Source organism: Euprymna scolopes, chromosome 4, assembly GCF_053919585.1.
Source record: "Euprymna scolopes isolate OS-2025 chromosome 4, ASM5391958v1, whole genome shotgun sequence".
Classification (NCBI taxonomy): domain Eukaryota; kingdom Metazoa; phylum Mollusca; class Cephalopoda; order Sepiida; family Sepiolidae; genus Euprymna; species Euprymna scolopes.
This window is the reverse complement of record NC_136485.1, coordinates 170,860,903-170,888,172: the sequence shown is the minus strand read 5'-3', so window position 1 is coordinate 170,888,172 and position 27,270 is coordinate 170,860,903. Positions and strand designations below refer to the sequence as shown.

The 27,270-nt window shown below is 32.3% G+C and overlaps 1 protein-coding gene across 1 annotated transcript in view; it reads right to left on the bottom strand.

The window, feature by feature from the left end:
* Positions 1–27,270, bottom strand: part of LOC145270267 (unconventional myosin-Ie-like) — a 255,365-nt gene that overhangs the window by 81,716 nt on the left and 146,379 nt on the right. The window contains exons 2-4 of the mRNA XM_080125913.1: positions 9,401–9,517; positions 7,323–7,412; positions 4,341–4,435 (exon numbers count right to left, since the gene is read on the bottom strand). Of these exons, the coding sequence (XP_079982039.1) occupies positions 4,341–4,435; positions 7,323–7,412; positions 9,401–9,517 (302 nt within the window). The remainder of the gene's footprint in view (positions 1–4,340; positions 4,436–7,322; positions 7,413–9,400; positions 9,518–27,270) is intronic.

The following is a 27,270-nucleotide window of genomic DNA, read 5'->3' as shown; positions in this document are numbered from 1 at the left end:
TTGGGTGGTTTTTTATGTAAAAGACACAATAAATAAACTTAGCAATTTTTAAGTAAGTCAGATGTATCTGGAAAAAATTAAAATAAAAAGGAAAATATTTATTTGATAAGAAAAGTAATATGGGTTGAGAATAAAAAATAGAATACAATTATAAATCTGAATTTGGTTTAAATATAAGGTTATAATAATATGTTTTTAATAAAAGTTAAGCATTACACACATATATATATATATATATATATATATATATATATATATATATATATATATAATATTATATTTAAACCAAATTCAGATTTATGATTTTATTCAATTTTTTATTCTCAACCCATATTACTTTTCTTATCAAGTAAATATTTTCCCTTTTATTTTAATTTTTTCCAGATACATCTGCCTTACTTAAAAATTGCTAAGTTTATTTATGGTGTCTTTTACATATAAAAAAAAAAACCCACCCAATACTTTTGCTGATGAGGAGACTTTTTTTTAAAAAATCTATATGACAAAATTATTGTCCGTGGCTTAATGTCTATCACAATGAAAACATCGTTTCCGAAACGAGCGTACAAATTATTGACTTTGTCGTCATTCCTTCTTATGAAACAGATTTTTAATTTTTAATTCTAATTTAAATTTTAAATTATCACTCACATTACTAAATATTAAAGTAGCTCTAGGATATTTGCCTATCGAGCTTATATATCTGAATTACAACGAGCACTGTTCTTTTCTTTTATTTTAATTAAATTAGTTTTTTTACTATCACATTAAAATACACTCTGCTCTTTAGACTACTGTTCTAACCCCCTGCAAATTTATATATATGTGTGTGTGTGTGTGTGTGTGTGTGTGTGATGGGACGACTCCAAAAATTTTCCCACTTCCGATACAATTACCGATTCTTTTCTTAATTCCTGATTCTGATAGAATTACCAATTCCGATTTATTTAAAATTTTTATATCTGTAGTTGTAGAGTTAGTTTTTTATCATTTTCCTTTCAGATTACTGTAAAAATACGTATATTATATGCATATATTTTCGCAAACATGAAACATACACTTTTGAATTGATTTTAATTTGACTGGTAGTTTAAAATCAATAAATCTTTATCATTTTATCTGTAGTGCTAGCATCAGGAAATTAAATTTTAAACAAAATAAAACAAAAAAATTAAACAAATAAAGGAATCGTTTTAGTATCAGAAAATAGGCACTATTTTTTTCAATTTCGATACCCCCAAAAGTTATGATTTTTCCAATTCCCTATTCCAATTCTGATTCATTGTCCTACACTGAAATATATATATATATATATATATATATATATATATATATATATATATATATATATATATACGAGATGCCTCCAATAAGTATCTAGATTTTTTTATACAGGCATTTAAAATTGTTAAAAGCATTCTACTCTAATAATTTCTTTGACTGTCTTGAAAATGAAGTATTTCATTTCCATACATTATATGAGATGACTAATTTTTATGATTTCAGGTTCAAAGGAACAGTTACAGCAGGAATTGGAATACACCTTAGTAAAGCCTGATTGTCACAGCTGTTGAATTTCAAAAATGCAATCTGGGTGTGAGGACACTTTAGAAGAAAGATATGCAATAAAGTCTGTTTTAAACTTAGTAACGTATGGAATGCTTCCGACTGCTTTTGGACCATCTTGCATGAATCGAGCATCAGTTTTTGAGTGGTATAAGAGATTCAAGGAAAGCAGGGAGTATGTGAGGTATGATGGGAGGTATGGGAGAAGTGAGAAAGTAAGAAAACCAGATTTGATTGGCCAAATAAAGAATTGCATGGATAATGACCGTCATGTGTCTATAAAGAAATAAAGTGCACAGTTTGATGTCAGTGTGGGAACTGAATACACAATTATTTGCAGGGAATTAGAGATGCAGAAGATTTGTGCAAATTTTGTCCCAAGAGTGATTCATCCTTGTCACAGACTATTTGACTAAGATGGGCATCAACAGTTCCTCGCCCTCCCTATAGTTCAGACCTTGCTTCCTGTGACTTCAACTACTTTTATGAACCGTTCATGGAAATAGCAATAGAGTAGAGAGAGTTATGTGAGAAATCAGCTATAGAGAAAAAGAGATATCTCGTATTTTGTGTCAGACACAACCTTCTCCTGAATTTCTACATATAAAAGAAATACTTGATTAATGTATGTGACTTTTAGAATATGATATTTTTCGTTCTGTGACGGGTACGTACATCATATAAAAAATTTGTAATTTATTTTTTTTTAATTACATTGAACTATGGATTTGCACCAACAAATCTTTATAATTCCAACGCCAGAGGTTAATATTTGTTTTTATTGAGATCGCGAGTTTAGAAATTATTATTATCACACATGTTACTGAGTAACATTAGGTGTATCAGAATTTTTGTAGGAATTTTTGACACCCCTAACACGAAACTGCGAATAAAATATAAAAATCTCGTAATTTCTCTGTTAAAAGTGGGTTATTTATTTTCTTTATGGATTATACTTCCAAAATAAACTATTAAAGTTGTTTTAAAAGTAATAGAAATTTTTTTTTTTTTAAAAACAGTAATGAATTTTTAGAACTCAATATTTTTCAATTTTTAAACTTTAAAAATCTATCAAAATTTTTCTATTGATTCTATTTTTACGATATTTTCAGGGTCAATGTGAAATTTTATGTTCTTTCCAATAAACCGAGTATAATATTTTAGACAAACGTTTCTTTTTAAATTCACGCCCCCCCCATTTTCAAGTTTCTATTAAAAAGTAAATAATTAATTTACTCACCGAAAAGTAATAATTAATTTACTCACAAATTGAAGAGAAAAGGTCAATAAATAATATATTCAAATTTAAAACAAAAAAAAACGTAGTGTTTTTTAGAATTTTACCTGTAAAGTTTGAAGTTTAAAGCCTTTTTTTTTAAACCACGTTATTTGTTTTTTCTTTTTTTTTTTTTTTAATGGAACCTTGGTCCTTGCTCCTTTAATTGAAAAAAACTTAGTCAACTTAAAAAAAAACACCCAAAAAAATGACCCACAAAAAATTTAATCATTTCAGCCGTATTACACCGTTCTGCAACCTACCATTTCAGAAGAGATGCAATTTGAAAAAATAGAGACAGACAAACAGACAAACACTGAGTTTTATAAATGAGATTATAAAATACCTAATCAAATTATTTTTTAATATTATTTTTTTTTACTCTTCCCCCCCCCCCAAACAATGCATATTGCCATTTGGATGTAAGCCATGTCTAACAGAAGACTGTGGGGAGTTGAGCAGTAAGATATCTGTTCACATTACATTTAAACTTCTGCAAGTTAGTACTGTCAGGGAAGCAGAAAACAGGGAGAGAATTCCAAAGTCTAGCAGTCAAAGAAATTATTAGAGTAGAATGCTTTCCGACATCTAGGAACCTCAACAGCGAAGGGGTGGAACGTTGCTACTTGTTGGGTTAGTTGGGAGTATATACATCGAGAGGCCACATGTGCTATGTGTTTATCAGAGCATATTCCATTAAAAGTACTTATAAAACAGACAAAGGGATGCAACATTGCGGCGATGGGGCAGAGGCTTTTGTTTTTTTGATAATGTGGTGAAAGGTTACTGCTATGTAATCATTGTGGCCGATTGTTCAAAATGCCTTTGTCCAGTCTATATGAATGTTTATACATATTGACTGGAAAGTAAAAAACACAATACAGTTGATCTACAAAAATATATATTGTTTTTATTTCACACCGACAATAAGTTTTTCTGTGACAAATTCTTATTCTTTTCTTTTTATGGTGTCTACTGAAAGGCGTGCAAGGGATGGGAGGAAGGATGCACCTTTAGATGGTTGGCTGGTGAAGAAAAATGGTGACACATGCCGCTCTTTCTTTCTTTCTCTCTCTCCTCTCTCTCTCTCTCTCTCTCTCTCTCTCTCTCTCTATCTATCTATCTATCTATCTATCTATCTCTGTGACGATTTTATTTATAAACACATTCTTTCCATTGGCATCTTTAACATTTCCTTTGTCTATTGTCTCAATTTTTGACCGATATCTGCTCACATATTTCTGGGTCAAATTATGCATTCCGTTAGACAATGGTGAAAATACAAATTCTTAATATTTGTGTGCGTGTGTGTGCGTGTGTGTGTGTGTGTGTGTGTGTGTGTGTGTGTGTGTGCATGTGTGCGTGTGCAACCCATCGAATGTTTTTCTTCCCGGTGTTGCCTGCCAATATCTAACATTATTAAAAAAAACAGAAGAAAAATCATGCAAAACAAAAAATGATGAAAACTCCATTTTCTTCCGATATAATCTTTACAAACCTTGTAATGACGCATTGGTTTTCCAATTCAATCATCATGTTCCGATACATGTTGTCGGTTAGTGCATAAATATGTGGTGGGTTTTCATAGCTTATCTAGAAAGACCAAAAAAGAATTTTAAAATATACAGTGTATTCAGCAGTGTTAAATGAAATTAGGATTTTTCAGCTCCTTACATCAAGCGGCTTCATGTTTTTCTAGAGTGATTTCCTTATAAAAAAAGTTGACTACAAGTTAAGACTACATTGAGTGTTCATCGAAAAAAAAAGATCAAGTTTATGTCATTTAGGTAATTAGTTAATTGATTAAGAACATTTGTGTTTTGAGAATTCTAAATTATAATTTTTGAGAATTATAAATTACAATTTTTGAGAATTATAAATTACAATTTTTGAGAATTTTAAATTACAATTTTTGAGAATTTTAAATTACAATTTTTGAGAATTTCAAATTACAATTTTTGAGAATTCTGAATTACAATTTTGAATTATAAATTACAATTTTGGAGAATTATAAATTACAATTTTTGAGAATTATAAATTACAATTTTTGAGAATTATAAATTACAATTTTTGAGAATTATAAATTACAATTTTTGAGAATTATAAATTATAATTTTTGAGAATTATAAATTACAATTTTGGAGAATTACAAATCATAATTTTTGAGAATTTTAAATTACAATATTTGAGAATTTTAAATTACAATTTTTGAGAATTATAAATTACAATTTTGGAAAATTATAAATTACAATTTTGGAGAATTATAAATTACAATTTTGGAGAATTATAAATTATAATTTTTGAGAATTATAAATTACAATTTTTGATAATTGTAATTACAGTTTTGGAGTATTGTAAATTACAATTATTGAGAATTATAAATTACAATTTTTGAGAATTATAAATTGTAATTTTTGAGAATTGTAAATTGCAATTTTTGGAGAATTCTAAATTACAATTATTGAGAATTATGAATTACAATTTTTGAGAATTCTAAATCATAATTTTTGAAAATTCTAAATTATAATTTTTGAGAATTTTAAATTACAATTTTTGAGAATTGTAAATTACAATTATTGTGAATTATAAATTACAATTTTTGAGAATTGTAATTTACAATTCAAGAGTTAGACTTTTGATATATATATATATATTTTTTTTTTTTGTGCACGTTTGATTACTACACTCTCGCTAGGGAATGATAATAGGACTGCTTAGGCAAGTTTTGTTTTGCCAGAGTGCACTTTCTCTAGTACACTGATTTTTCAAATACCACTTTTCTGACCTTGTGTCTAATCTTCCTGACATGGGAGGAAGATAAATAAAACTTCATTTACTTTGATATTTGTTTTATTTCACAAATTTTATTTTATTTTTTTATGAAGGTTAAAAACAAGATCAAAATGAAATATATTTTTCGAAGATTTAAAATTTTTCTCACATTTTAAGCCATTTTGATGATTAACAAGATAAACTCATGATATAAATATTGCAGTTATGAATTAAGACATACTTTCTCTTGCGGAGAAGTGTCCCTGCTAGGTGATTTGGCCGCTCATTGACTGATCAACTTGCAGGACACATTGATTCCATCCATACACTGAAAAACTACTCCAGCTGCTTTGAGCCAACAGAAACAATTGAGGTACCTAAAACTTCTGTTGGAAACTATAGAGTTACTGAAACACCTGTTTGAAATTATTGAAGTACCTGAAATTTCTGTTTAAAACTAGTGAAGTATTTAAAACTTCTGTTTGAAACTAGTGATGTACCTAAAATTTTGTTTGAAATTATTGGTGTATCTGAAACTTTTGTTAAAAATTATTGATATACCTAAAACTTTTGCTTGAAACCAGTGAAGTAACTGAAACTTCTGTTTGAAGCTACTGAGGTACCTGAAACTTCTGTTTGAAGCTACTGAGGTACCTGAAACTTGTGTTTGAAGCTATTGAGGTACTTGAAACTTCTGTTTGAAACTACTGAGGTACCTGAAACTTGTGTTTGAAGCTACTGAGGTACCTGAAACTTCTGTTTGAAGCTACTGAGGTACCTGAAACTTCTATTTGAAGCTACTGAGGTACCTGAAACTTCTGTTTGAAGCTACTGAGGTACCTGAAACTTGTGTTTGAAGCTACTGAGGTACCTGAAACTTCTATTTGAAGCTACTGAGGTACCTGAAACTTCTGTTTGAAGCTACTGAGGTACCTGAAACTTCTGTTTGAAACTACTGAGGTACCTGAAACTTCTGTTTGAAGCTACTGAAGTACTTGAAACTTCTGTTTGAAGCTACTGAGGTACCTGAAACTTCTGTTTGAAGCTACTGAGGTACCTGAAACTTGTGTTTGAAGCTACTGAGGTACCTGAAACTTCTATTTGAAGCTACTGAGGTACCTGAAACTTCTGTTTGAAGCTACTGAGGTACCTGAAACTTCTGTTTGAAACTACTGAGGTACCTGAAACTTCTGTTTGAAGCTACTGAAGTACTTGAAACTTCTGTTTGAAGCTACTGAGGTACCTGAAACTTCTGTTTGAAGCTACTGAAGTACTTGAAACTTCTGTTTGAAGCTACTGAGGTACCTGAAACTTCTGTTTGAAACTACTGAGGTACCTGAAACTTCTGTTTGAAGCTACTGAAGTACTTGAAACTTCTGTTTGAAGCTACTGAGGTACATGAAACTTCTGTTTGAAGCTACTGAGGTACCTGAAACTTCTGTTCGAAGCTACTGAGGTACCTGAAACTTCTGTTTGAAGCTACTGAGGTACCTGAAACTTCTGTTTGAAACTACTGAGGTACCTGAAACTTCTGTTTGAAGCTACTGAGGTACCTGAAACTTCTCACTAATCTCAAGATCATAAGTCAACGTCCCAACCAAATGAAAGGGTTTTGGTGGCGTAAAATAAAACAACAAAATAATTATGATCAACAAAGGAAAAGGAAAGATCATTTATAACAAAACAAAACAAAGTAAAAATAACTCACGGCTCCTTGGTATTGCTCCACTTCTTTGTCTGTGAAGATGCTCAGCTGTTGGAATGGGTTTACCGAAATCAGCACGGGTCCAATGTACGTCTTTTAAGTTATCATTAAGGAACAAAAGAGAAATATTTAACTGTAGAATACCAATAGTTTCCAAATTTCTAAGATGACGTATCTCTTCCCAAACTCGGAAATCTTTCTGTCAAACTCGAGAATTTGTATCGAATTTCAAACAGGACTCTTTATTTAATCTATTATGGTAGCATGCTTTTGTTCAGACAGCCATGACCAAGTAGCAGTCTCAAGTAATTCATGATTGTATTTTATGAATGTCGACTACACTGAGGATTGAACCTTCAACCTCCAGAACAGTGTAACTCACAAGTAAATTTTACCAAGTAGTTTATCAGTTACGCCATGGTTCACAAGAATATTGTGAGAATAACACTCAAGATGAAAACAGTAGTCCGAAGAATCGAAGTAATCAATCCTCATCTCAAAACTTCAGAATCACATTATCTAACCAATATGATTCAAGGGAGATAACTTGAATATAATCTAATAAATAATACACATTTACAAGAATTAAAATGAAGGATGTTTTTGTAAAAAAGACTGTTTTTTTTTTCAGACAACATTGAAAGTGCTGTTAAAAATATTTCTTCAAAGTAACCAATGCAGCCTAACCCCAACCTAATCGACTGTTTTAGAAGTAGATAGCGCCATCCATGACCTAATCTATGTACATTCTCTTCAAATAAACAATGGAAGATTTTTAAATTTTACGATATGTAATCCCTTGAATTTGTGTATTCAGGTAACAATGGGTATCCTGGCTCATGTTAGCTAGCGTTTAAAATAGTAAAATAAATAAAAAGCAGCTTGCCGAGATTTTGATATTATTTTTTAAATTTCATGTTCATGATATCATATAGTCATCAATTATTGGATAACTAAGAAAAATATAGACACGAGGTGTCTTCAATAAGTTTTCAGACTTTTTTTCCTATGGGCACTTATAGTACACAAAAGAAACTCCAGTCTCCTTCGAAGTAATCTCCTCTGGCTGCAATGCAATTGTACCATTCCAACAAATTTTGGAAGGCTCCATGGAAGTTTTCTTGTGTGAGCGAGTCAAGATGGTCCAAAAGCAACCTGAAGTATTCCATACGTGTCTGTAACATTCTTTCCAAGTTTAAAACGGAATTTTAGTGCATATTGTTCTTCTCTAGTGTCTTCACGTCCAGACTACATTTTGGAAGTTTACCAGCTGTGACAATCAGGCTTTTGTAGGGTGTATTTCAATTTTTGCTGTAGCTGTTTATTTTAACCCGAAATCATAAAAATTGCTCAGTCATTTCATAAGATATATAGCAATGACATACTGAATTTTGAAGAGTCTTCGACAATTTTAAATGCCTGTACAAAAAAGTCTGGAAAGTTATTGAAGGCATCACACATAAAACACCAAAACTAACATTAATAGTTATATTCTTTATGCAAAATTTGGTGCAATTCTATGCAATAGCTTTTTTTTACAATGAAGTCACCACTTATCAACGCATATAGGCCACTCGAGGATAAGAGTTTTAATGAGGGTGGTCTGTACGACAATAGCTCAGTGATCGTTTTTGGTGAGAATTGGGTAGAATTGGACTATTTAAGGGGACGAGATAGCAAGAATTTGTTAACATTGGGCTTGAAGATGACTATGAACCCTATGCTGTTGTCCTACTGACCACTTTACACTCATTAACCCTTATCCTTGAGTGGCCTTCGAGTCTTGATAAGTGGTGATCTCCTTGTAAAAAAAATCATTAGCTCGTGTTTACCTTGGAATAGTATGTCATTCTTTTTTTAGCTCCTTACAAGTGGCTTAATACCTTGTCTGGAGCAGATGAGCAAACTCTTCTCATTCTGGACTGGGAACTAAAAAATAAAGAGAAAAAGTGGCCTAATCGCCTTCCCAACATATAACTGTACACTGCCGACAACCAAACCCAGTGGAGTGAAAAAAGAAGAACAAAACAAATGCATGGCTTCTAATATGGGTGATTGCATGCCGCATATCTTTAGGATACATAAATGATTTTCTCTTTGAATCTTTTCTTCAGGTTATCTGCAATGCCAGAGACGGTTACTTTTTGTAGCAGGACCATGTCGTCGACGCCACATGATTTCCAAGTGTGAAGATGAGCCTGGAAATAGATTGCAAGGCAAAAGATTAGTAAATAAAAGAACAATAACGCTTTTCATGAAAGCTAAGTATTCATTCATTCATATATATATATATATATATATATATATATATATATATATATATATATATATATATATATATATATATATATATATATATTTATATATATATATATATATATAGCAAGTGGGTTTATAAAGAAATGGGGTAAATCTTTATATCCCAAAACATAAAGAGTGGAGTATAATATAATAATAATTTAAGACAAAAATAAAATAAATAAATTTGTCTGTTCAATAGGGAAAACATGAGATAATAAATATATAGAAACTTCTTATACAATGGCCGCACACACACACACACACACACACACACGCACATATATATATATATATATATATATAAATATATATATTGATGATATATATATATATATATATATATACATACATATATATATATATATAAGTAGGTTGTAGTTTGCTTGAAGCATTGTTGAAGAAAATTATAAGGTAAAATTAAAAGCCAAGAACAATGCGAGATTTTTTTTTTTATATATTTATTATCTTATCTCATGTTTTCCCTATTGAACAGACAAATTTATAATTTTTTATTTCTTTTGTTTGCATTTAATTTTACTCTATATAAAAAAAAAAATCTCGCATTGTTCTTGGCTTTTAATTTTACCTTATAATATATATATATCATCAAAATATATATATATATCATTCACACACGGTAGTGTTTGAATATATGGTTAAATGGCAGTTTTAGAACTGCTTTAAAGCTTCACCACTCACTCATTTTTTTGACCAAATTTCAAACATTTATTACCGTTTATAGATCACCTCAGCTGTATTGTGAAAAATGTTTTTCAATTTTCGTACAGTAAAAAAAAAGTTATGATGAATTTACTAGTGTTCAAAACTGTAAAAAAAAATGTAAGGAGGTTAGCGACGTTTTTTATGACTGCTTTCCATAGCAACCACATCACTTCAGTGACTACTGTTGCTACCAATTTACCGCTCTCGCGAAAAGAGAAGTAATAAATGAAACAGAGAAAATGAAAGAATTAAAGGGAGATAATTGGGGGGATTTTATTGAAAGCAGAAGAGTACCATACATTGTTATTATATATGTGTATGTTATGTTTATGGGGGGCAAAAACAAAATAAGACTGAAATTAACAAAAGAACAAGTGAATTTACTGGAAGCCTGAAAAAATCATGGATTACAGTAGAAAAATGCGAGCATGAAAAGTAATATAGTATAGTTTAAACATAGAAAAGTAAAGGACTAGTTGTTAAAACTGGAAAAGAAAAGGACAAGATATTCTAGTAAAAAATATAATAAATTTATAACTTAAAATATTGCAGCATTAAGATTTTTTAAATTCAATTTATAACATTATATAATCAATTCTTAATATATGTGTAATCAATATATTCAATTTATAACATTATATAATCAATTCTTAATATATATATAATCAATATATATATATATATATATATATATATATATATATATATATATCATCAATATGCGTTTTATTTTTTTTTACCGTATCTTTCTGTTAAGTTACATTATTGTTTCAGCTACCTGGCCGTTTTTTTGGCCGTCTGTAGCTTCCTCAGACTTTTATCATCAATATATATATGTATATATATATACATATATGTATATATAAATATATATATACACCTATATATATATATATATATATATATATATATATATAAATATATATACCGAGATATATATATATATATATATATATATATATATATATATATATATATATATATATATAATAATTCTTCTAATCTTCGTAACAAGTATAAAAAAAAAGGTGTGTCGGTTGCACGAACCATGTAAGTTGTTCAAAATGGTGTTTTTTCTAAGTTTTTTTAAGGTAAACATCTGATTAGTATGTGACTAAAAATGTAGCACAGATTCTCTACAGTGCAATATCAACTACAAGATAGAAGCTATTGTTGATTTTATAAAATCATTTTTATATATAATGGTTTCGGTTAAAGATTAAAATGTAAAAATCAAGTATTATGGTTCAATTGTGCTCTAAACAAAAACATTCATTTCAAACATATTCTTGTCATATCAAAGAAACTACTTTGATCTTATACGTCGGGCCCTATTGCTTGTATGGTGATGTAACTCCTAAATCCTCTTGTGAAGTTGTATAAGAGTGTTAATTTTTTTGAAAATTGGACCGTTTCTTCTTTAATCAGATTTTTTGATTATCGACTTCCAATACTTTCAGAGATATACTAATACAAAATCTAAGAGCACTCCCAGACACAAAGTATATTTGTATGAAATTTCAAAAAAATCAGCCCAGCTGTTTCAAAGTTCATAGGGAACAAACTCACACACATATATGTGTGTGTGTATGTGTGTGTGTATGAGAGAGAGATATGCATGTATATATGTGTGTGTGTGTGTGTGTGAGAGATATGCGTGTATATATGTGTGTGTGTGTGTGTCTGAGATATGTGTGTATGTGTGTGTGTGTGAGAAAGAGATATGCGTGTATATATGTGTGTGTGTGTGAGAGAGATATGCGTGTATATGTGTGTGTGTGAGAGAGAGAGAGAGATATGCGTGTATATATATATGTGTGTGTGTGTGTGAGATATGCATGTATATATGTGTGTGTGGTGTGATATATATATATATATATATATATATATATATATATATATATTAGTATTGAGAAGATTAATCCAACGCCAAAAACGATTATTTTAATTGGCTTTTTTATTTAACTTTGTTTAAAGCAAAATCATTACTGCTAGTAGTAATGATAAAATAATAAATATTTATTGATTTTAAACGAAAATCTAATTATCATCCTTTACAAATGTGTCTTTACGTTTGACAAAATACATGCACATTTAAAATGTGTTTTTGCGGTAATCATGGAAAAATAACATTTAGAGATTTATAAAGAACTGGTATCAAAATCGCCAATTGTATCGGAATCAGGAATTTAGTATGGAACAAGTAATTGTATCGGAAGCGGGGAAAATATTGGTATCGTCTCATCACTAATATGTATATATTGTTTTAACTCTCACATTCTTACGATTATGCATCTTTAATATTTAGCAGTATGGAAATGGACTTATTATGGAACTGGCAAGGAGACCCAACGTTGCCTGAGGTTGAATGATGACCAACGAATGTTTTAATGTCATCAAAACCGGTGAATCACCCATTTTTCAATCAAATCGATTGATTGCCTACTCTAGTTGGTAGTTGGGGACTTATCGTGGTGCATCTGGTGAAGCTTTACATACCTCTTGCAGGCACATAGTTCAAAATATATTGTAGTCTACTACATTGCACTGTAGAGAACCTACTGTTGATTTTATAAAATTATTTTTATATATATAATGGCTTGAATTTAAGTTTAAAATTCAAAAGTTAAATATAGTAGTTCAAATGTGTTCTAAATAGAAACACTCATTTCGAATGCATCCCTGTCATATTAAAGACCATACTGTTGATTTTGTATGCCTAGCCTTTCTGCTTATGCAGTGATAACGGCTTTAATTGGAATTTAAAATGAAAAAAGCCATGTGCTATGGTTCAATTGTGCCTTTAAAAAAATATTCATTTTTGAATGCAACCCTGTCATATCAAAGAAACTACTGTTGATTTCATATGTCTGACCTATCTGTTTGTGTGATAATAAAACTTCTCAAATACACTTGTGATGTTAGGCTGTATAAAGAGTCAACTTTGGTCAAAACCGCCTGTTTCTTCTTTCATCATATATTTTCAATTATCGATACTTTTTTTTTTTTTAGATAGGCATAACCACTTATCAAGGCCAGAGACCACTCGAGGATAAGGGTTAAGAGTGTACAGTAGTCAATTGGACTTTCTAGCAGCTCTTGCCCAGATATGGTAACAGCACTCCATCCTTGGATGTACCTGGCTCTTATATAGATAGAGAATTGCATCAGCAGTGAGATATCTACTGGATCGATAGAAGGATCCCACCATTTTTCCAGCGGCCTTCGCAACAGATTTGATGTACGTGTTCGATTTAAGATCAGGAGTAAAGGTCAAGCCCAGAAGCTTGTCAAAACATGAGGCCTCCTCAAGACGAAAGCCATTCATTTAAATTGATGCCAGATGTGGATCAGAACGTTGATGATGTAAAGATAGAAGCTTGGTTTTAGATGCATTAAAAGTAACCAGCCACTCCTTTCCCCATTGTACCATGTTCTCAAGATCAAAGGAGAGAGAATCAGAGAGAACTTGGTCGTTTACGGTCTTAGATGTGCTACCATAGATGGTAGTGTCGTCAGCATAAATGTCTACGAATGATGTAAGGATGTGATTTGGAAGATCATTAATGTAGATCAGGAAAAGAGTTGGGCCCAGGATGGACCCCTGAGGGACTCCAGCATTAATACCGTGAGCTTCTGATTTTTGCCCCTCAACTACTACTCTTATGAACCTATCAGAGAGAAATGATTTAATGATTGAGGAGACATTTCCAGCTATACCATAGAGATTTTGTGAAGTAAACCTTTATGCCATACCCTATCAAAGGCCTTTGATATGTTAAGAGCAATTGCCCTAGAAAGGTAGCCTCCGTCGAGAGATTCGCTAATCCTATGAGATATAACTGTAAGTACATCTGCTGTAGATCTAGCAGAACAAAAACCATATTGTGTGTCACTAAGAAGGTTATTTTTGTTGAGATGGTTGATTACTTCTCTATTTAACACAGATTCCAGCAACTTACTCATGACACACAGGAGACTTATTGGCCTGTACTGAGACTACAAAACCTATCTAAGAATGCTACCAGATACATAAAGATAATAAAAGTACATTTGCGTGAAATTCATAGAAAATTGGCCCAGCAGTTGTGGAATCTATATAGAACACACACACACACACACACACACACACACACACACACAGATAAAGTTCCTTTTATATAATAGTAAAGAATATACCTAAACTCCTCCCCTCTATGCATGGTATGATGTAACCATGTATATTTTGTTAATATGTCACGGATTCAACTCAAAGAAGAGTAAATATGGGAGTGGACATCATCTGATCGTGTTACACCCAAATTCCAACTAAAGTGGGTGGGGACAACTATCTCCCCCACCCCACCCGTATCCAATGGACATTTACAAAAATTAACATTGTGGTCAAATACCAGTCTCCGGCCATTAATATAAAAACGAGATGTCTCCAAATGCTAATAAACAATGAACGATGGCTATGCATGGGCATCCAGAGCGTCCATTGTCATTCAAGGGTTATAATAAAAATAAAGCTTCCTATATTTTTTTTAACTCAAAAAGCCGAAAAGCTATGGAGACGGGAATAGTACCATTAGAATGAGCAACCTTTTGTATTCCAGAATTCATTTTTCTACATAGTCACCACCATTCTCAATGTACTTTTTCCATGAAGTCAATGACACATCTCTGTTTCTGATGCACGTCCATGACAGGGGCTGCTTTCTTAGAATCTCACACCGTCAATATCTTCAACAGAGAGATGAAACTTTCAAGTAATGAATGCATGTTCAGTCATCATAACAATGCAATTTGCAATCCCCTCTGATCCATTTGAACAAAATAAAAAAAAATAGGAGGCATTATTTTGGAAAGCCCGTCGTCAATTTATTTTAATTATCAAAATAACTTGGAATTATTTTATTTTATTATATTTTTGTTTTTACATAGAGGTCGCCACTTATCAAGGCCTGGAAGCCACTCGGGGATGAGGGTTATTGCGTGTACAGTAATCAATGGGATAGTATCATAGTAATCGTTAGTATTGGAGAATTGATAAAGTGTCTTACTTAAGGGGGCGATTCATCAGGAATTTGTTTATGTTGGACTTGAAGACATCCAAGTTGTAGTTAGGTGGGAAACAAGCAAACGGAAGAGAGTTCCACAGGCGTGCACTTCTAAGAAAGAAGGTTTGTTCATGGAATCTACGTTTTGATTTCGGCACAGATAAAGAGTGGGGAAAATTTTTGACAGTGGTTTCAGCTAGACGGGTGTTTATCAGACATTATCAGATTGGCGAGGGGTGGACCAGAGATTATTCAATTTGTTTGAAATTGTTAACTTTTTCCCCATAAATTATATATTTTACTTTCTAAAATCATGTGATAACAAAACAAGAAATCATATTTTTTTTATTATTATTTTATTCTCAGGTGCTGTATGTGCTCTCCGCTTATCTCGGCATTGTTTCCAGTCATCTAGCACTTCTTGCCACTGGATGCCAACAGTGCCGATTCGGGAGAGGTGTGGTTGGAGATTGCGCAACCCTTGCCTCATAATTACATGTGCAGATACTCTTGCAAGGGTTATCCATTGTCTTTCGAGATTGAACAGAAGCTTCCATTCCATCCCCTGTTTGTTTATATTATGGCTTATACCGTGTGAAAAAAAAAAAATTGGGTGATTTCTAGTTTCCGTTTTTTTTTTTTTTTAATTCTAAGAATAGCGATTCTTATTTTTTTACATTTCCCGGACAATTATTTAATATTCTTTAACTAGCGGGGTTACCCGGCGTTGCCCGAGTGTTTGTTTCCGGGACGGGGGGGGGGGTTAAAAAATGTTATGGTAGGTAAGTAGGAAGGATCAAACCCGGAGTCATGAGTAAAAGTAGGAAAATAAAGTGTGAAAAAAAAAACAAAAAAAAAAAAAACATCTGCAACGTTAACAGTTCGGCCACCAAGAAAAGTCCATTCCAGTTGTTTAGGAAAAAAAAAAAAAAACGATTACGGTAGGTCGGTGCGAACGTGAAAATATAATGTGAATTGTCCAGCACACTAACCACTACGCCACAGAGCACTTCAGCTTAGTTTAGTAATTTTAAATAACTTCACATGAAAGAACTACGAAGCCAAACCGGTGTTCTCTTCTCAACTGTTCCTTGTGAACGATCCCCAAACGGTGTTAAGTGGTGGCAGGGGGGGGGGATTTATTAGAGAGAAAATATTTTACCACTTCCATTGATCTTAACCGATTTTGGCCGTGACTTCTCAGCAGAAAAAGTATAGAAATCTAAGATTATCGAGGAATTTGAGAAATAATAAGCCTATAACACACCTCAGATATTGTTCTGCCGTTTGTGCATATTATATTTGCATGAAATATCTTGATTCTTAATCCTATTAATGTCAAAATCCGACGGGAAAAAATGAGTTCATTTTATTTATATAGAGATGAAAAAACAGTAGCCGTATGTATGTATGTATGTATGTATGTATGTATGTATGTATGCATGTGTGAAAATATTTAACCAATAAACTTTTAAACTACTGGTCACATGACACTGAAATTGACAGAAAATAATCATACACGAAGGATGATTTATGTATGTATGTATGTATGTATGTATGTATGTGTGTATGTATGCATGTATGTATGTGTGTATGTATGTATGTATGTATGTATGTATGCATGTGTGTATGTATGTATATATGTATGTATGCATGTGTGTATGTATGTATGTATGTATGTATACATGTATGTATGTATGTATGTATGTATGTATGTATGTATACATGTATGTATGTATGTATGTATGCATGTGTGTATGTATGTATGTATGTATGTATGTATGTATGTATGCATGTGTGTATGTATGTATGTATGTATGTATGTATGTATGTATGTATGTATGTATACATGTATGTATGTATGTATGTATGTATGTATGTATGTATGTATGCATGTGTAAAAAATATTTAACCAATAAACTTTTAAACTACTGGTCACATGACACTGAAATTGACAGAAAATAATAATCATACACGAAGGATGATTTATAAATTTTGTTTGAATGAATGAATAACGCGTACAGTAATATGTCGGCAAGTTTAAAGCAAAATGGTTATTTTAACTTGCCAATATAGTTCTATTAGTTCTACGCATGCGCAAATTCACAGATAACGAAGTGGCTTTAATTTTATCTGTCGATAGCTAAAAGAGTAGGAACGCGGCTAGATCGCTAAATGTATTAGTTTCGATTCTAGCTAATGACAACCAAGTCATTTTTTTAATCTTTTGGAACCAGTACTATATATTACGTACAATATAATATTCAATAGAGAATTGACTCTGTAATAATAAATACGAAATCTACATGTATTAAAATATACTTAAGCGTTTTACAACCGTATTTTTACAACCGGGTAAGGCCGGGCGCACCCCCATCCCCTACTAATCTTTAATGAAACTCTCAAATCATACACTTAGGATATTCTCAAGTAACACAAGCTTTTCAAAAATATGAATTTTTCTTTTACTTCTCAAAGATTCTATTTCACTTCCCTCACTCCCTCCTCCACAGCCTGTACAGAAACTCATAAATTTAAGACAGCAAAAACCGAACAAACCCTCATAATCCCTAACACATTTACTTACACACACGGTTCGCACGTGTGTCTTCTCTTGCGGTACGTTGTGGACTTCCGTTTACATATTGATAGAAAAACAATCCTTAAGTACCTATATATATATATATATATATATATATATATATATATATATATATATATATATATATATATATATATATATATATATATATATATATAATTATTTTTACTATAATAATTAAATACCTATATATATATATATAATTATTTTTTACTATAATAATTAAATACCTATATATATATATATATATATATATATATATATATATATTAGGCACCGCCAAAAATGGCCGAAAAATCAAGTTGTTGTTGTTTTTTAAAACGAAATTACATTTATTAAAATCCATTATTTCTGAGTAACTTTTTTTTTTCCAGAAAGATAAAACCCTGAATTTTATATAGAAAGCAGAATAATGTAAAACTTTTTCTACTATTTTTAATTAAATTTTAAATGTTAAATTTTCCCCAAAAGTTAACAATTGGCGTTTTTTGTTTTGCATAAAAAATGTATATAAATAGTTAAAAAAAAAAAAAAAAAAAAAGAAAAAAAAAGGTTTTTGAAAGAATTAATTTGTTTATTTCTTGTCTAACTAAGATTTAGGGTTATTTTCTATGAGAATATGCAAAAATATTATAATATAAGTACCTGGATTTCAAATAATTCCACTTATTCATATAGGCAACCAGTTACTTCGAGTCGATTTGATTACTGTTTACATTTGTATTTGATAAGAAGCAAACAACGGAAGACCAAAAAGCCAAAAAAAATACTTATTTTTCAATGACGAAAATTTCGATGTATTATTAACGCTGAGGCTGGCCAGTACCAGATGGGTGACCATTTGTATGAGTTTGGTTTTTAATGTGTGTGGGTTTTTAATGTGTGTGGGGGCCAGGCTCTCCAAAATGGGGAGGGGGGCAATTTAAAGCAGAATAAAAAAAATTATTTCAGCGCATTTAGTCCACCGTAGTCGAAAGGCGGCAAACGTTTCCAAACTTGATCGAAAAAATAATGATATTTTTAACACAAAGGGCACAATATTTATCGAATTTTTTTTTGTATCGATTCTTCAAAGCATGCCCTGTTTAATAATGGTCATGCATTATTCGGCTCGCTAAAAAGAAATTGTTAATTCATTTATCAAAGATTTTAAAATGGCTTTTTTCGTATAAATATTAAAAAAAATTTTTTTTTTTTTTTGCTTAACTTAAATTAATTATTTTACTAAACATATTCACCGAATTTCACACTTCAAAACTCAAAAGCGGGATAATTAAACACAATCGAATTCTGATATTCAGACATCAAAATAAGATATGCAAACAAGTTTTTTGTTTTTTTTTTAATCTATAATCCCGTCCCTTACACCAGATATGTCTTGTTCAGTTTCAGATGATTATTTTAAACATATTTGGAACCCCCTCAAAACAAGGGGGGGGGGGTTGTAAACAAAAAAAAAAAATATATATATATATATATATATATATATATATTGTTTATGAAAAATAAGTACACTGTTATAAAGTTCATTCTTCTCTTAATAATCGCTGAAAATTTCGTATTGATTGGATAATTACCTGATGTTTGGTAGATTTTTAAAAAGACGGTCCGTCAAAAAGTACTTACCTGCCCCCCACCCCAGTTTGGCGGTGCCTAATACATATATATATATATATATATATATATATATATATATATATATATATATCCACTGACACGTGTTTCGTCGTCTACAACTCATCAGAGTGGCTGAATCTCGTAGACGACGAAACATGTGTCAGTGGATAATTATATTTTAAAAACAATATATATGCCGCTCCACATATGGGGGTACCAAATTGGTTAAAGGTAAAATTATTCCCAACTCGCATTTAGGTAAAAATGCACTTTCGTAAATAATTGAATTCATTCAAAAACGTATCGCAAAAAAAAAACGAATAACATCTATATATATATATATATATATATATATATATATATATATATATATATATATATATATATATATATATAAAGTTTGTTTTTGAAATGTCGTTACTTTCAATGCATATCGTTTTCGTTTAACGGGTCTAGATTGTTATTTTAAAACCATTCATCGTTCATTTGGAGTTGAGCTTAATGTGTCTATTTAATAGGGACAGAGCATATATAGTGCAAAATTTTGTTGAAAATTCAAAGACTCACGTTTTCTTTTTATAACTTTCGTTTATTTCCTGGATTTTTCCATTACAGCTGTTTCATCAATGAGTTGGCAATTTTACGATTTATGTTTCCGTAAAAATATCCTGTCCCCCACCAACTTCTTCAGATGTTTATCCATTAGATTTTTACAACAAATGGTATATTTTTAATATGCTGGACATCGTATTTGGGTAAAAAGATTTCCACAGCCATGCTTCCTCACTTCCTCCATCTTTTGGTGTTATGTAAAGAGCTTTACGTAACAACTCTTTTTTCTTTAATTGCAGATTTGGCAACTACCGGTTATTTTGAGTTCAGCTTAGTTTGGCAATTCATTATGAAGAACTGACACCCGAGCAGGGTTTGCAAATTTTTGTGCCATTTATTTTATTTAAAGTTCGCCGTCTTTAAAATAAACACCTTTTATATATTTCTAAACATGACGCCTTTTATATATATTTCTAAACATGGCGCCTTTTATATATTTCTAAACATGAAGCTCTGGGGATTATGTAAAAGAACATATAAAAAGAGGCGAAGTGCTTATTTAATCTAAGAGCAATTCATCGAAATCATATTAAATTAATCTTTCATTTCCTTCATGGAAAGAAATTTCCGTTCCAAAGTGCACGGGACTTTTCACGTTCTTCGGATATGTCGCCCACCCGCCTGCTCATCCTCACACACGCACATGCATGCAGACATGCACACACGCACATGCGCGCACGCACACACACACGCACACGCGCACACACACACACGCACATGCACACACACACGCGCGCGCACATGCACACACGCACACACACGCACACACACGCGCGCGCATGCACACACACACGCACGCACACACGCAAACCCACACACGCGCACACACGCACATGCACACACACGCACACACATGCACACTCACACATACGCACATGCACACACACACACACACACACACATACACAACTATAATCTTAAAAGCTGCCATCCATGGCAAATTTATAAGAAAGACATGTTCTCACAATACTTGGGTATTTCAACCACTACGTCTAATACATCACTCAATAAGTCCTGGGCCCAACTAATAAAACAAGTAGGAAAAATCCAACGTTATATATCAACATAGTCTCCTTTTAGGTTAATACATTGATTTCAATGCTTCTCGAAGAATTCAATACCTTTTCTTTGTAGAATGGACTAAAAATACACCACAGTTTTTAATATTTTTTAAACGGAATAAAATCATGCAGCCTTGGTATTGAAATTTGGGAAAATCTTTTCAGTCCATTTTCGGCCAGAAATTTGGTTGTCAAAGGGTCAAAGTTCAACGACTTGACCTTTGAGAACTCTACCAAACTCCTCCGCAAATTTTAGGTCTAAGCACTTGAAATTTTAGATGTAGGTTACTTGGACATAGATCAAGCCTTTTAATTTCATTTGTGCCCAAAACAATAAATGTGAATGGATCCAAATTTGGGTCAAAGTTTAAAAAAACATTAACCTCTGTGGTCTCTACCAAATAACTCAGCCAATTTTTGGTCTAAACATTTGAAATTTTACATAAAGTGTATTCAGACATAGCACAAGCTTTTTAATCATTTTTTGGCTGAGAATTTAGCTGCCAAGGGGTCAAAGTTCAAAAGATTTTACCTTTGAGGTCTCTACCAAACTATTCAGCCAATTTTGGGTCTAAACATTTGAAATTTTACATAAAGGGTATTTAGACATGCGGCAAGTTCTTTAATCAGTTTTTGGGCGAAAATTTGTCTGAAAAAGTTGAAAGATTTGACCTTTGCAGACTCTACAAAATTCCTCCGCCAATTTTGGGTCTAAATACTTGAAATTTTAGATGTAGGTTACCAGGACACGAGTCAGACTTTTAATATATATATATATATATATATATATATATATATATATATATATATACACACACATATAAAGTTATGAACAGTACATAGAGCTCGAGAAAAGTTGGGCGTAACTGCTAGTATATATATACATATATATATATATATATATATATATATATATATATGTATTTATATGTGTATGTATGTATGTATGCATGCATGCATGTATGTATGTATGTATGTATGTATGTATGTATGTAATAAAAAGGGTTGGTTTTATATGAGAAAATAATTTGTATTAAATGTAGACAAATCCAATTCTTTCATTTATCGAAACACATATGAGTTAATAATTGTTATGCACTGATGAATCTAATATGTACTCGATGACTTATTCTTTGGAGAAAGTCCATTATTGGAATGTTGATCATTTCCTTGTGGCCAAATCGACATGCTTCGTTCATTTCTTAAGTATCAGTGCGTCTGTGTACGTGTGCGCATGTGCGTGCGAGTGTCTAAAACATGATAATGTGCATATTTGAAATAAAATAAAAGTTTATTTAAGAATTGAATTTAAGAGGCAACTCAAAATGGATTCAAAACGTGGAGGACACCAGGGACTTACCAATCCATCAAATTTTAAAAGATGTCTCAGATACCCTCAGACTCAAATCCTGAAAACGCTTCTACAACTCAAAAATCAAAAATTTCGACCGAGTTGCGACATGGAATGGTGAAACAACAATTGTTCAAAAGAAGAGGACCCAACTTTGCGCAGGTTTTTCTACAAATAGTGAGAAGCAGTGAGTTAGGGTTAGGGTTAGGGTTAGGGTTAGGGTAAGAAGCAGTGAATAGCCACGAAACCGACCAGAACAAGACACTGCAGGACTGCAGTAAACAAACACAGGTGGAGACAAATTTTTTTTGTTATTAGATGTTAAGATTCTTTGTGCTAAATTAGGCATTGTTGAATAAGAAATCCTGATTGAATTTTTATTGAAAATAGAACTATATCTGTGTGGGTATTTGAAAGAGTTTTGTACAATGTTGAAGAATTCCTTAGGTATATTAGTTTTGACATTTAGGCTAAATGGAGGATTAAACCAAATATTTTTCTTTCTCCTGATGCGACTGGGTGGGTTAGAGGTATTGCGATTAGTATTTTGGTTTGGATTATATATGTAGACTGGTTCATTGTTATTGATAGCAGCAGATCTTGTTATTTGAACTGGTTTCTTACGAGTCATATTGTGTGTGATTACAGATTTAAGGCGGCCTGATCAGATCAGAACAAGACACTGCAGGACTGCAGTAAACAAACATAGGTGGAGACAAATAGACTCCCCAAAGTGCAAGGAAGCTCCCCAGGACACAGAGCACCTGATCCTACACTGTCCAATTACCTGCCTGTTAGGAGACTATGCAACAGCCAATCTATCTGAAGGCAATTTCTCAGACTGGCTAAAAAATAGTGGTATAGAGGTCTAACCCAAACGATACTATTACTACTATGCAGTACGGGAAACGCCTTTTCACAGTCAGCTTTAGTATATGACTTGTTTTATATAACTAGAAACATGTAGGCATACACTGATGCTAAGGGAACCAACGAAGCATGTTGTCTTTTGATAGCTGGAAATTGTCAACATTCCAGTTGTGGATTTAGTTCAAACACTTTAGATAAGTAATATACGCCTCATTGAATTATTTAGTTAAACAATTAATGCATATAAATCTCCCACAAAATAATTTTAAAAGAAATTATTATATACTAACAAAACCCATGGAAATTCTACAGCATGAGAAATATATTGAATCAACAAATATGCTTTGATAAAGTTGATATTTTTCTCGATAGCGCCAAAAATTGGGAACAGAAAAACCAATAACACGCAACAAATATGAGTTTATTAGCATTTCTATAAAAATAGTGTCCATTGTATTTTTAATATAGAACTGATCCAAAATCAGATACATTAATAAGTACTTATAAATACTCAGAAAGTAATATTGTGCTACATAGTTCAATACAAATAATAAAATCACGTTGTAAGAGGCATTCTTTAATTCATTCCTTCAATCCAGCACCTCTTGTCAGACAATGTTCTCAATTTTTTCCCAGTTTTTTTTTTTTTCGAATGTTCCCTTTTTATGTAATGTTTTGCTGAACGGTTACCAGATTGGCTTTTTTAAAGACAAATTTTGCGAATTTAGCCTTTTTTAAAATCAGTTTAGCCTTTTAAAAATGTGGTGTTATATTGGCCTTTTAAAAGTCAAATTTCGTGAATTTGGCCTTTTTTGGAGCAGTTTGGCCTTCAAAAATGAGTTGTGTAATACAGGGTAACCCCAAAAAAAGCAAAAGCTAAATGGAGGCCATCTAGAACATATGTTGTAGAACGGAGAAAAAAAGTCAAAGACCCTTGTGTTTTAATGTGATGTTTTGAATATAATAAACTAGTTATGACCAAAGTTTCATTTCATTCGGACAAAACACTAAGAAACGGGGCCTAATTAGAGTCGGGGCCCGTTTTTTTTGGCGTCACCCTGTATATGAACTAACAAAGGAAGGAACAAAGAGAATATTATATAGATGAAAAAGATTTACAACGTTGAACAATGCCATAACTATCATCAGCCGCTTCACTATATGTAAACTTTATGTAAGTACAATTTCCTTATGTTAGTCAACAAATAAAAAACAAAGAAAATAAACAAAATTCTAACAATTATTATTCATATTTTATCCAGAAATGATCACAATCAGATGTTAATAAATGTTAATGTCCATTTCATGATCTTCGATCAGTCTTGAGAGACAACTGGCCCCTCTCCTCCCCCGACCTGAACCCACTGGACTACTTTGTTCGGTCATACATCGAGAACATCACCAACATGACCTTCCACAACACCAAAGCCAGCCTAATTGCCGCCAAGTATTCGCTGAGGTCCCACCGGCACTTGTGGAAAAGGCATGTTCCCTGTTCCAGACCCATATCGAGGCAGTGATTGAGGCTGAAGGCGCCTACATTGAATAGATCTCAGCTCTACCACATAACCAAGTTAGCTGAATTGATTTTTTCAATAAAAGTTTTAAAATAAAGATGTGGTGTTGTTTTCTTTGGGGTGACAATTTTATTGTTCCACTTATATATGTGTGTGTGTGTGTGTGTGTGTGTGTGTGTGTGTGTGTGTGTGTGTGTGTGTGTGTGTGTGTGTGTGTGTGTGTGTGTGTGTGTGTGTGCGTGTGTCTTGTTTTTATTTATATATTACTAACGAAAATATTCTCTTCAATGTCATCAACTTATAAAGAGTGTTCGCTTGCTTGATGTGTGTCTTGATTTTTATGTCGACATGGATGATAGTTTTTGACAGTCAGCCTTCCAGAGTGTGATATTATTAGACCTTCGACACAATATGTTTTAAATTTATTTATGAAAAACACGTCCCACGAGTAGATTATAACTGTCCATGGTCACAATATGTTAACTTGTAATGAAATGAATGACAAAAACAACAAAAATATATTCAATGTTTATTCATGACAAGTTAACAATTTTAGGATTATCCTCCACAGAATTCAATAGTAGAAAAAAAAAGAAGGGACACTAATGGGAAAATATTAAAACATCTCTGTTTTTAGTTGCTTTCTAATTAGCTGATATAAATATTTGTTTTTATTGGAATAAAATATGAAATTTTAAAAAGTTAGTATATAGCAGATCAATATGCGTGTCCTCGACTCCAATACAAATAAAACATTTATTATTTAGAACGGAAAAACATAAGACTATGTGTGGGTACATTTAAACACACACACACACACACACACACACACACACACACACACACACACACACACACACACACACATAGAGAAAAAACATTTGTTGTTTATCATCAAATTTTTGGTGATATAAAAATTTTCGATGATATAACACCATTTTCAAGTATAGAGCTCGTTTGAGATTTTGCTTCTTTTTTTTTCACCATTTCTTGTGGCAGGTAGCCACAGAGAAAAGTAAAAGTTCATATGCTGTTATAACGGCAAAATATTCAAAGGTTCGATCGGGGGAGGGGATATTTACGTGATCGTGTTATTTGGATGAGTAGATATATATTTTTCTCTATGTATGCAGGACGCTGAACTGATTCTGGACTTCCACCTTTATGCGGTCCATCGTTAGAACAATGAACTTCTTGCACTCAAAATGGAAGCAACCTTGAATCACTGAACAATAGGTTTCTCTTTGCTTTCTGTTTATACGTTGTTCATTCTATTTCAGCAACTGACTAGCCTTTAGCCATTCGTCAATCTCCATTTGATTAGCGTGTCAGGTAGACTGAGACAAATAGTGGCTTCTTGGTTGCATTGTGGAAGCGTAATCCAATCATCAGTAGAGAGTAAAAATGTTCCACTCTGGCTGAATCACACTGCACAATAGGCATTTTCTGAGGTTAGTGCTGCCAAATGTAGTCACTGGTCATCAAATCATCCCATCACCTGGCAATGCTAGTACTGCTCTTGTCTCCACCCCCACTCATGCTCCTATCATCCATGCCTGTTGATGCTCCACCCCTTTCTAACCCACTCAGCAATGATACCGTTGTGTCCGATGATTCTGCACCTGATCTACCCTGGCCGTCATCCTTTGCCTAACTCGGTCACGGATACTATTGTTGAGGATGATCCTCCCCCCCCCCCGTGGAGAAGGAGATCAGCTGAGCATTGAGAAACTTCTTCAACAACCCCGTTTGAAAGAATGGATTTGACTTGAATGAATCCACATGGATTCTTGTGAACTGGGAGGAAGGAGATGAACAATATAACCTTCTTTGCTTTTTTTTTTTATATATATGGTGTTTTTTTTTGGGGGGGGGGTCACAGGAATCACCACTTATCAAGGCCCGGAGGCCACTCAAGTATAAGGGTTAATGGGCATACATTAGTCAATGTGATTATAGCGCAGTAAACATAAGCAGAATTTTGTAAATTGGATTACTTTGAAAGACGATTCATCAAGAACTTGTTTACCTTGGACTTGAAGACAATCATATTGTAGTCAGCAGAAAAGCAGGCAATCGGAAGAGAGTTCCACAGGCGTGCAGTTCTAAGAAAGACGCTTTGTTCATGGAATCTATGTTTAGGTTTAGGCACAGATAAAGAGTTTGGGAAGTTATTGATAGTGGTTTTAGCTAGACGAGTGTTTTTCGTGAAAGTTTGGCGAGGAGGGACCATAGATTGAAGCTCAGTCGAGTAC